Genomic DNA, 12,367 nt, shown 5'->3' on the forward strand with positions numbered 1-12,367 from the left:
ATGTCGTGACGAAAGAGGCAACCCACTGTAGTTAGAGCAACTCGAGCTGCTAAGGATGTATTTGGGAAAGCATATCTTACTTTGCTCCAAGTTTTTCAGAAGCAAACTGACTTCGAATCAATTCATGTGCATCACTGGTTAGCCTCTTTTTTTAATGACCTGCACTCAAGAAAAAAAGACCCCCATTGAAAAAGTGCACCAGCGTAGGAATTTCTTCCGCATAAATTCCCAACCTTGGGCCCAACTATCAAGATCAGATATTCTACCCCCACTGGCTCGTTTCGACAGGGCCGTGTCTCTATTTAAACATTATAATGACATCGAGTTGTACGTGTCTTCTCAGGTGTGGTCTAACTGCACAAAAAAGATCGGATAAAAACTGAAATTATACGACGAGAAATTGGATTTCCACTACATATTTAAAAGCTTACCAGTAAAAAAGCTATGAAAGCCATAGTTTGTATAGTTCTTACCAAGTTTTTGTGTGATTTACAAAAAAATGCCTGCTTGAAATCAGGAATACCTGCTGCGAACAAATTTTCTCATGCATTTGCTTTGCTTTTACATCCGAGTTATACGGGTTTCCCAGCTGAACACAAGAAATAGTTTATTCATTTCGACTTTCTGCAGAGCTAAGAAATATAAGAATATAAGAAAGTTAAATATAATAAATTTAGGTGTAAATAAGAAAAATAAGCATAAGAAAGAAGTATAAGAAATTTAGGCTTCCCTTAAAAAACAGCCAACGTTTCATGCTTTATGCCAATGACACAAAGTTACTGTGCCGCAATGAGGATTGGTGCAACACTAGACAAACTATTTCTGTGTTTACTGGTAACTTCATCTGCATGCGACACAATTGCGATGCGTTTTTGTTATTGTCTTTATTGTGGCCGTGAAAATATTGTGCACCTGGGAATAACGTTTTGCTCAATCTCAAGGGATGGTAACGGCTGGTAACGATTAAAACTCACCTCCAAATTTGGGCCGTACCAAGCATACCACTGTAGGGTGCTGTGTTTTTCTTGTCAGAACAGAAATATACAATTCTTGCTATTTTTTATGCAGAACAACTACATTTATACGTGAAGAGAGCCAAGTGGGTCAGGGAACAAATGCGTGCTAAGGACATATTACTTGGAATTAAGAAGAAGAAATGGACGTGGGCAGGGCATGTAATGCGAAGGCAAGATAACCGTTGGTCATTAAGGGTAACAGAGTGGATCCCTAGAGAAGGCAAGCATGGCAGGGGGCGGCAGTAAGTTAGATAGGCAGACGAGATCAAGAAGTTTGCGGGGATAAGTTAATCGGAGTTAGCACAGGACCGGGATAATTGGAGAATAATGGGGGAGGCCTTTGCCTTGCAGTGGGCGTAGATAGGCTGATGATGATGATGATTATGATGATGATGATGGTGGTGGTGGTGGTGGTGGTGATGACATTTTCACATATGCACTAGACCCATTGGTCAAGGCTAGAGCCGGGCCCATTTAGGTTTGCGCCATCAGCGCCTTGTCCTGTCGTTTCTTCCTTACGTGTCCCGGTTTGCGTGCGCTGGTAACCCTGTAAATAAGCATCACCAACTTGCCCACCAAGCCATCCTCCTGAACTCCGTTTAGGCAAGCTGGTTGTTACAAACGGGCCACACCGACCAGCTAGTTTTATCCAGTTGGGAATTGTCGAGTTGGGGCAGATTAACAGGAAAACGCAAGGAAGGCCTCCTTTATTTGTTCCCAAGTGTAATACAAAGAGAAAGAATGGGGAGCAACAAGAATCCGCTAGGGTGGTGCTGGTTGCCAGTGGCTGGTCATTTGGCACTGAGTCGACCTTTGCGGGGGGTCGTTGTTATTTCACCCACGGTATCGGTTCTGGTTGGCCGCTGGACCCGGTCCCGGTTCATTAACTTGTACACGGTCCAGACTGCACACACCTGGAAAGAGAGTAAATCCTCCGCAACTCTTTCCTTTGAACCACGTTAGAAAGGCTTCCTCTTCAGCTGTATGCAGTACGCATCCAGGAGGAACCAGGAATTCTTACAACCACGTTGGTGCAGTGAAATGTTTTCATGAAAGAATGATGACTACGCTAAATTTATCAGAAATCACTGTAATGGGTACACGTGGACTGGGAGACACGCCGCCGTGCACGCCCAACCCTGAAGAAGATTAAGTTCAGTGCGGCGCGTAGCTTGCGAGTGCTCTCGCTCATGGCTGACATTGAGCGAAAAATCACTCTCCAATCTACCATGGTTTGTTTCGTTTGTTCTGCCGCTACGTAACAATATTAAGAAACAACGTTGATATTGATGTGGCGCACAGGAAAATTTCCTACAGTCACCTAAGGATGTCACCGGTCTACGGCTCCGACCGGTCTGTATTGATTGGATGATGCGGTTAAAAATGCCACGAGGTTAACATGCACGCGGAGAAATCCCCACACACCTGTTGTGACAGGGTACACGTAACGCTGCTTGTATTATTGTGGCTGTGCACTCTAAGACTCGCAAGTAATAGATAGTTTTAGCTTCACGTACGTAGAATTTTCACGCGTGACCGGTGCGCACGCTGAGATCTCACAGGGTCGCCGCGATCCTCACGGGCGTACGTGAGATTTTAATTTTTACCTTGCGGTCTTTACGTTGCTTCCGCACATAGAGTTGACCGACATGGCGGCGCCCTGCCCTCCCGGTCCGCAGCGATAACAGCTCCCTCGATAATTCCTACGTGTGATATTGTGTTCGAAGCTGTAGTTTTCGCCTTCAGTTTGGCCAATCATACGTTCACCAAAAGTTTCAATCAAAAAACAGCTTCTGTTTTTCCGATAGAAGGGCGTTTTTCCGCCGTTAAGCCTGACAGAGTAGCGTGGGCAACTGGATGGTCCCTAGAAATAGCAACTGGCTCGCGCGATCACGAGTGGCTACAGCAGTGTCTCTGTCTGTGAGTAGATGGCGGTAAGAATAGAGACCGGGAGGCCGTTGAATGGCACCACCGTAGCTTCATCGCACAGCGCCGCCCGTGGCCAACCGCTCTTCAGTGTAATGCCGGCGGCGGTCAATGCAGTGTAGTTGTGCATGGCTTTCTGTCGTTCTGCTGCAGTGCAGCTTGCAAAGCGTAGATAAACACAAGAACTTTTCTCAGATCGGCAAATCTCATAAGTAGAGGAGACCTTTACGATGCAACTCAAGTGCGTGATTTGCGCCCATACTCAGTAATTACAAATAGCAGACAACGCTCAATCCGCCAAGCTGGATGTCAAGCTGGAAGTGCAAGTCCCATTCTACGTGCACAGTTTTTGTGCATGCATGCAGTTTGGCGTATCAAGGAATATATTGCAGTTAAATGCTCCTACAAAGCCGATATGTGCAGTCGATCCAGGAATGCTGCGGCGCTGGCCTTTAGCAGTTGATAATTGAATAGCGTCATGCATAGGCGAAAGACTAGTTGGAGGGTGCCTTCTAATATTTTCCCCAAAACAGAAATCGTGATTAACGACGCTCTGTTACTTAATAACTTCGGTAGAAACGTGTTTAATTTCACAGAAATGCGCTTACTACAGCCCCCGGGAATCGTTTACAGAAACAAGACCGCACGATAGTAGAATGTTACAGCTTGCCGGGGAAAAGCATTGCATTACAAGACTTGCAATGGTCGCTGGCTAGTTGGTAACTTGTATTCAAAAAAGCAGTTCCTGCGTAGGTAAAGGACGAGAGATAGGAGACTGCCGAAAACCTGCCCTCAATTTCATAACTGAATGCTGCGGCCGAGTTTTATACGCTGCCACCTGCGCTTGAAAAATCATGCACTCCTCCGTCTAACGATGATGATGGTTTATCGCAAAGCTTTCTCGCGTGGGTGGCCTTGGTTGCCTTGTGTGTGAGAACTTTGACTAGTTGACTTTGAATTTGACCAGCACGAAGTTTGGTCTTTTGATCGCAGCGTCTTTCACTTTGACGCTTCCCATTCTATTCCGCACGAAGAAAGCTTCTCGTTCAACCATCGTCGTCGTTAGATGGAGGGGTGAATGATCATGCTGTTTCATTTTTCACTTCCATGCACTCCTCTCCAAATCCTAACTACTTCCAACGTGTCGGAGATGTATCTGTGCTGGAGGACTCGGGCTGATGCACCCCAATTTGAGGCAACTCGTCGCGCGTTTTTGGTTTCTTCACAAGGCGTTACACGATTTTTTAGGTACCCGACAAAGAATACTTATGAGTTAACAAACACAGGCTGACGTTAACAGTGCTACATTTTTAACTTTCGGGGCCAGCATTTATTCCACGCAGGTGGTAAAATGGCAAGGGGAGGGGGGATAGTTTGTAGCTTGGGCTGCTGGGCGGGTGAATAACTTTGGCTCTTGATAAAATGACCAGTGCCAACGTGGGAGTTCCGCTTCGGCTCTCAGGTTCCCATGCGCTGCCTGAGGGCAGCACCTGGCATCTTTTTTTTTTCGGAAGGGGTTTCAAGTTATGGGAAGGGCTGACTTTTGCAAAAAGGAACCGTAAGTCTCGCGTACGCGCCGCCTTGAGAAAAAAGGGGATCGGGTTTGAGCACCAGAACGCCCTCCTAGCTACGACCAAACCAAAGGCACAAAGCTCACGGTTGCAGAAAGAAAGTGTAAACTGCAGCGATGTTTCCATGGCCGCACGGTAATCGATTCCGTATGTAAGAGCTTTTCTCTTCAAATTACACGTATCGAGGTATCCCATCGTTACGGCTGGCGTAGACATCGTAGTCATTGAAACCAGTGAATATAATTTAAAGTATGCATCCGAAATATGCATGCGATACAACATCGTGACCGCAGGTGGAAAAGAGCGGCTACCATCGAAGCTCACCTATCGTGCATCCAGCCACAAGCACTTCTCTACACGGATGCTGCAACCCTGCCCATCCGGTGCGCCAGCTACAATCAAAGACCTCTGGTTGCAGTTGTGGTCGATGGGAATGAAAAAACTGTCTCCGCTATGACAATACTGCCACAGGTTTCAGTCTTAGAAGCCGAAGAAGTGACAATCACCTTGGCCATTGCCCAGGCACCAACAATGTCCCCCAGCATCTACGTAGTCTCTGACTCGGCAGAGGCATTCGGAAACTTCCCCTCCGGGGTCGTCTCAAAAAAAGCCCACGAGACTCTGCTCGGCCCCTCATCAAGGTACCGCCACACAAGAACTACATTACACCTGCTTTGGCCCTGGCACACTCAGGCAACAGGGGTAATGAGCGAGTTCACGCGGCCGCCAGCGCGCTAACCCACCCGTAAAAGAAGCGTCGAGCCCCTCAAATTCGCCCTCCTCCGCCCTGTTTCGGAAACACCAATTTCAATCAAGACCAAGCCGTGGATTACATGTCCGATAGCCTGATGTCTTTCGCCGAAATAATTGAACATTTTCGGTCCAGGTGGCGACGGCTACCTTATCCCCATCCCAACCTCACCAAGCCGCAGCAAACAATCATAAGGCGACTGCAGACAAACTTTCTCATGTGCCCAGTCAGACTCCAACAGTTTTATTCAACGATGTTCACCAACCCTCAGTGCAAGTTCTGTGGCGGCGACGGAACCGTGGAGTACATGGTCTTGCTTTGCAGTCACACTCCGGACCTCCCGGGCGCCCCTCTTCCGGTACCTCTGATCGGCACTCATACTCCCTTGCTTTCAGAACAGGCACCCCAACAAGCTACCACTAACAGCAGCATCCCGAATTCTGTACCTTCAGATTCCTAGGCCTTGGGGGCTTTGCCTGGACAGCCCCTCCCTCGAGAACCAGCTACTGTTGGTCGGCAGAGCAGAGGCCACATCAATGGCACTCGGATTCCCCTGAGCCGGTGTCGGGCCGCGTATTCCCAAACCATATCCCGTAGGCGCCCAGGCCGACCACACCCCCTAAGCAGGGGCGCAGCCAATTTGGACGCAGCACTGTGACGTCTCTACCTATATGTGCGCGGCTTCATGCGAGGTGTTTTTTTTTCTTTTTTTCCCTCCCCTCGTTTCGGCTGCTTTGCGGGTGGCCGATGGTTTCGCTCCGCGGGCAACTTGTGTTGTAATATTTATATTTTTATTCCTGCTATTTCTTGTTTACACATTTGTATACTTTTTTGCGTGTGTGTGGCTTACAGTTGAGGCACGAGCTGTGACACAATGCTGGCGAATTAAAAGGCCAGGCACTACAGAAATATATATATGTGGTAGTTAAAAATTTGTCGCAGGAAACAGACACAAACTCCACATCTATACCCATCAGTGGATCTCTAAAAGTGACAATTTTTTGCCTCTATTTGGTCTCCGAGATCACTATCGCAAAAATAGTGCGCCAAGGAGATAACTTTTTTATCTCTGCTGCGACTACCGTGACTTCAAGCTCACGGGCAACTACTTATTAGTCCCAGCGAAAAGAATATAGGTATCTGAGTGAGTGTAACACTGCATTAAATGAGAGGCCATGGGGCCCTGGGGGAGCAAGGATGAGGAGAAAAGGGGAAGGTCACAACTCGCACAATGAACACAGTTGCAGTCTTGGGGTGTTAATCGCAAAATGAACACATTAAAGTCAGTCAGTGGCAGCAAAACGCACAGTTCACACTTAAATGTACAGTTCACACTGTGAACAATGCGGTTCACACTGAAAACAGTGCACGCTGCAGACAGTTCACATTGTATACCGAAAGGGAAAGTCGGCCAGGCTGCTACACCAATTTGTAGAGTCTGTTTTCAAGGGCGTACTCGGTAATTGCTTCTAGTGTGGTGGGATCGTCACGGACCCGACTAACATGTTCTTGTTCAGTCGCAGGGGCGGGACCTAGAGTTAAAAGCTGGTGGCGATTACGGTGGAATAATGGACAGAGCCAAATTAAGTGGTAACGATTTGGTGTGCCTTCCCGATTACAGGGGGGGGGGGGCATCAGCGCCATTCGGATCCTGCTCGAGCTGTCTATTTATAAATAACGTATCTTATGCATGAAGCACAAATTGTTAAAAATAACTAATCGACATTGGCAACAGCGTGAGTGGTAGCACGCATGATTACTGATATCAAACTCGGCCTGGTGGCTTCAGTGAAGAGACTGTGGTCAATAGCCCTGTACAGAAGACATATATCAAACTCCTCGAGTACTTCAGTTGCTGTACAATCCAACTATTACTTAGCCCTTGGTTGGTATATATTTTCGATATTGTTTCTCTAAATTGTTATGACCAGCAGTGCAAATTATGCAGAATTCATGACCGAGTGTAAAACGTGTATGTTTGAGCTGGTGTCTTTTTTATCAATGTATCACTCTTGCAAGAACGATTCACACCTTCCATTGCTGTTAACCAAATGTCAATGTTTTCCTTAGTGGCACTGTTCCTGATAAAGAATAATGCAATGAAGTTAATGTTAACGAAATTCAATGTAATAGTGCTTATGAAAGTGCCAAAATGTAGCAGCCCATGCAGCTGTAATATTTCGCAAGAGTAGGACAGTTTGTAAATGTAGTCATGGGTAATTGGCTGCCTTTCTTGTAATCCTTACCTCCTTACCTGCAACACCGAATCGTGTTTTGAGCTGTGTATATAGTGAAAGAGCACCCAACTCAATTGTATACCCTTCTGTGTGATGTGTGCTTTCAATGAGGGTGTTTGCTTTCCGGACCGTGTATAATTGCCACATGCGCGTGAAAGCGTCCATCCGCGCGCGCGCACTTCGAGCACCGAGTCGAGCGCTTATTTAGGAACACGATCGGAGGTCAGCGTCAACTTGCAGGTGCGCAAGAAGAGCGCGGAGAGGTCAGGGTCTCAGGTACAAAAGGTTAGCTTCTACCACATGTGCGTCAGCTTCCCCAGCGCCGCAGGCCAGCCCCGCCACGGAGCGAAACAATCGGCCGCCTGCCAAGCAGTCGAAACGAGGGGAGGGGGAAAAAAGAAAAAATCCACCTCGCATGAAGTCGCGCACATATAGGTAGAGACGTCACGGTGCTGCGTCCAAGGAGGCTAAAAAATTGCAATTTTTTTAATCTCTTTGGCTGCGGCCCTGCTTAGAGGGTGTGGTCGTCTTTGGCCCCTAGGGGATATGATTTGGGAATACGCGTCCGGGCCTCCTCTTCCCAACCCCGTCCCCTACTAAAGGCCACTAAGTGGCGTTCCACCACCCCCACGGGGCACTCAAGTATGCTTAGGTTCTTTGAAGGTGAAAGTTTGGCGGTGTCAATGAACAACTGTTTTACTGTGACAGTATTTCCGTCTCCTTCGCTTTTGTTTCTTTGCCTTTTTCGGCAAATTACTTCGACAGGCTTGTTTTCTTCTACTCACATGGCATCACGCTAAGGTGTCATGCAGCAAGCGCTATTAACATTAGGCTTTGAACTCATAGTTGTGCGAATTTTGTGAAGCGGTCCCATTAGCTCCTCAAAGTTTCTGATTCCTGACCAATACTCCAAGTGTGTATGCACCAGTAAGAAACGAGCAAAAACAGCTTTTGGTTTAGCGCAGGCAACGTCCTCAGTTTCCTTTTACTACTTTTCAGCAATTGTACGTGTGTAATTGGGAAAATAAAAAGCGCGTGAATGCTGGTTAGGAATATTATCGTGCTAACCATGTCATCCTAACCACATAACCCTAACCTCATATTTCCATACTTCAGTTTAGTCTTGGATAAAACCAGCGCGAACTCAGACGAAGACGAAGGAAGTGTACCACGCTGTCCTTGTGGTACACTTCCTTCGTCTTCGTCTGAGTTCGCGCTGGTTTTATCCAAGGATGTCTTTCTAACTAGCCCAGCTTGAAACCCACCTGCAGTTCATTTCAGATAGGGGTGCCACTTGGAACCCTGCGGGGGTCATATTTGAATTGAGCATTTAAAAAAAAGGTGTGGCCGGCACTCACGCTAACCCAGGTGGCGGCAGCGACATTGTCGATGAACGCTCCAGCATTCGAAGCAACGCCGCTTATGCGGACGTAGCTCCACAGGCAGACGCCGACGAAGTACAGACCCATGAGCAGGTTACATAATTTGGCAAGGGGACCAACTCCGAGCAGGGCGAAAGTGCATGACAAAATGTAGAAGGTCATAACTGTGGCGCACAGTGTAACCGGCGTACGCGCCGCCGCCAAGGTCCTCTTTGCCTCGTTAACCGTTGCAAACTGCTCAAACGTTCCGTCGATCATCTGAAAATGTGAAGGAACGAATACATACAATGACACAAGACCATCGCCTCCAGACAACCGTGACCTTCCTAACTTTAATTGGAATTGTGACGTTACGTACGCACATAGTATATTCGTGTTTAGGTGTTTCAGGATACTGTTTGCTGGTGTGAAAGATACAGGAGAGGGTGATGAATGCTATGCAAGAACTATAATGTCTAACAAAGTATAACGATCAAGTGTATCGTTTATACATAAACTATTTATCACTAGATCTGGTCTACATAACTTCTTGCCTTTCTACAATATCACCTGACAGAGAGATATATCTTGCATGTTACATCACGTTACATTACTAGTACGTTACATGAACGAATCAGCGATTCAATAACATTAACAGTAAAAGCAACCCCCCAAAACGGGCAGAACTGATAAAATTTCCTCGAAAACATATTTTACGAAATTGGTTTCAACTTCATATAGGTTTACAACAACATATTCCTGATAATTTATTCAGATATTTTATTGTTTAAAGAATGACGAATTACGCGTATGTGCGAAAACATGTTGGTATTACTCTCCCCGGAGTTAAGACCGTGTTACTCAAAAGTGTGGGTCTTACCCTTTCAGAATATCAGGACATGTTACTCATTGTCGGGAACCTCGGGCTTGGGAAAGGTGGAGAACGCTCCCCTTTTCATTATTACTTGATGGTGAGCTTGAAACACAAGTCACTTTCCACCATATTTTTGGCCTGGGTGCTGCAGGCTCCCGCTCAGCCACACCATGGCTACGGTAAACCTGCCGTCGCACACTTCAACTGTTGCAACTCATTCGCGAGATTCCCACGAAAGTCTGAAGGGTTCGCACAAAGGAGTCTCAGCTTCTCGCACGGGAAATCCTGCAGCCATGCCTCACGTATCATACTCTGTTTCTGCGTTTGACAGTGGTGACATGGGCTCGTTTAGAGACCCTCAATAGGGAAGCAAAGAGGACCACTACCTGCCTTCCTCGTTTAACACCGATCGCCGCACTACATGAAGACACTGGCATTAACACTATACGTGAGTTTGTCCCCCAGCGGCTGCAGGCAGCGGAGGTGTACTCGTCTGCGGCTGCCTTAAGGTGGCATATGGTCCTCCTATATAACACTACGCCAGCTCCCTCCCGAGAGCCCCCCTTTTTTACTTGAATACTGATTACTGATTGCAAGCCTCTGCACCAGTCTAGCCGGGTTGCGCCATAACTTGCCCCTAGTGGTTACTAAGATGCATTTTACGTCGACTCCAGCGTTGCAGACAGCCTCGTCACAACAGCTGCAGTGAAACCTGACACGCAGTTTTGTCCAGCCTGCCAACACTACGCCACTCAGAGGCCCCCGCCAACACTCACTCTGCTCAAAGCAAACTGCGACGCCTCGGCTACTATACAACGGTCGTCATGTTCACGGACTCAATGCAAGCCGTTTGACACCTTCTATTTCACATAAATCAACGCGAAGGGCGCGACACTTGACTTCAGTGAAGATAACGGGCTCCAACGACGTAAACTTATGGATAGCAACACGCGGAAACGGGAACCCGTATACCTCTCATGACGCAGCCACTGCCTGTTCATTGCACTCAATTTGACAGTTCGTCACCGACAACGAAGACCTTCGGCCCGCGAGGCGAGCACATATTCCACCTTGTGGTTCAAGCTTCCCTGGTGGGCTAACCCTGAGGTGCTTACTCGGAGGATTCGTGTCGGTGCGATACCCACAACAGCTGTCAACTACACATGACCACCGGATTGACGGACACCATTCGACACTACTTGTCCGCATTGCTCTACATTGATATCGACCATAAGTATACATCATCTCCTGTGCACTTGCCATAGTCTACACGGCTACCGACATCGGCAGATAAACAGTGTAGGACTGCATACAGGCCGACCCCGCGACTAAGAACACTGGCTCTCTGGGACATATCACCGCAGGCTCTTTAGACTTTATTGCTGAGAACTACTTGTTCCTGTACATTGAGCACTATTTGTCTCCACCGAACCCCTGCAAACAAAACTTTCTAATAAAGAAATTTCGTATCTGTTTATACAAGATTGCGGCGTTAAAAGAAGATGAGATTGCTTGGACTGACTTAACCATCTCACTGTGCTATTTTCATTCCATTAGGTAAACGCTGAGGATGAATCCTAGTCACCCAGTATCTGGCATTGTGAGCTTAGGACATTCTTCTGGCTATACTGGCGTTGCCATGCGCCTGCCGTCGCCAACGTTGATTATAAACGAACCACCTGATGAACATGAACGCCCGGTTATAAAACCTTGATCCCTCCCATACCAACAGCTCGCAGTTTCCTCGTGAGCAGTGGCCGCTACATAAACCCTTGCGGCATCAACCCCGAGGCCGTCAGGTTGTCGCTTCGCCCAGAGCAATGGTATCCTCTCGTGAAATCTTAGACTAGCCCCTTCAAGACGACGTGCATGAGGTCTACTCGGCCTCGTACTATCATGTTGAGGGAGCTGTTCACCACATTAAAGTAAAGGCCCCTTCCGAGGAATCCGAACCCATCGATCCCGTACTAAGTACCAAAGGAGCCATGAGGACAAAACACAAGTTCGGTTCATTCGAGAGATTGCCTCGATAGAATCATACTAACACCACTGTTAACGCACACGTCGCTTAAATAAGCTGCATAACTAGAAAAAAACAGAATGGCCATTCGACCCACTAGCTCATTTCCCGCAACAGAACCGATGATGTCATATGAGCCCAGTGGTGCGATTGGCTGAGGACCGGAAGAGCAAACGCAAATTAGGCACGGTGATAGGCTTTCCGAACGGACTATTTGCGCTTAAGTTTAATGCATATTCATTTTTCAGCAGGAAGAACGTTGCGGTAAACAATTAAAGTTACGAAAACGCACGTAAACATAGAAGTATCCATGCACACTGCTGTTGGTAGTAGGCGCACTATGCTTGTTTTACCTGCACAGCACTCCGCCGCTTTGAAGTTGTTTTACAGGACACTGGCCGATTGACGTAAGCGGTGTTGTCTTACGCGACCCTGTTTTTCGAGGATACCCTAGGCTTCACGAGACGATCACTTTTTACAGTAACGAAAACAACCCAGGTGCAAATACGCTCAAAAACAAAGCAACGGTGGTCAACGGTTCGTGGATGACTTAAGCAGCGCCATCTTGGAGGGCTGACAGACAGCAAGGCCACAAACCCGAATGACGCAGT

General features: G+C 47.4%; 1 protein-coding gene across 1 annotated transcript in view; it reads right to left on the reverse strand.

The window, feature by feature from the left end:
* Positions 1-1,708: 1,708 nt before the first annotated feature.
* The window catches only part of LOC144142306 (atlastin-1-like), a 36,356-nt gene continuing 25,697 nt past the window's right edge, over positions 1,709-12,367 (reverse strand). The window contains exons 11-12 of the mRNA XM_077673709.1: positions 8,860-9,141; positions 1,709-1,930 (exon numbers count right to left, since the gene is read on the reverse strand). Of these exons, the coding sequence (XP_077529835.1) occupies positions 1,808-1,930; positions 8,860-9,141 (405 nt within the window). The 3' untranslated portion in view covers positions 1,709-1,807. The remainder of the gene's footprint in view (positions 1,931-8,859; positions 9,142-12,367) is intronic.

The sequence above is a fragment of the Haemaphysalis longicornis genome, unplaced genomic scaffold, assembly GCF_048455015.1.
Source record: "Haemaphysalis longicornis isolate Haplotype H1 unplaced genomic scaffold, Haemaphysalis longicornis Haplotype H1 scaffold_6, whole genome shotgun sequence".
Lineage (NCBI taxonomy): Eukaryota > Metazoa > Arthropoda > Arachnida > Ixodida > Ixodidae > Haemaphysalis > Haemaphysalis longicornis.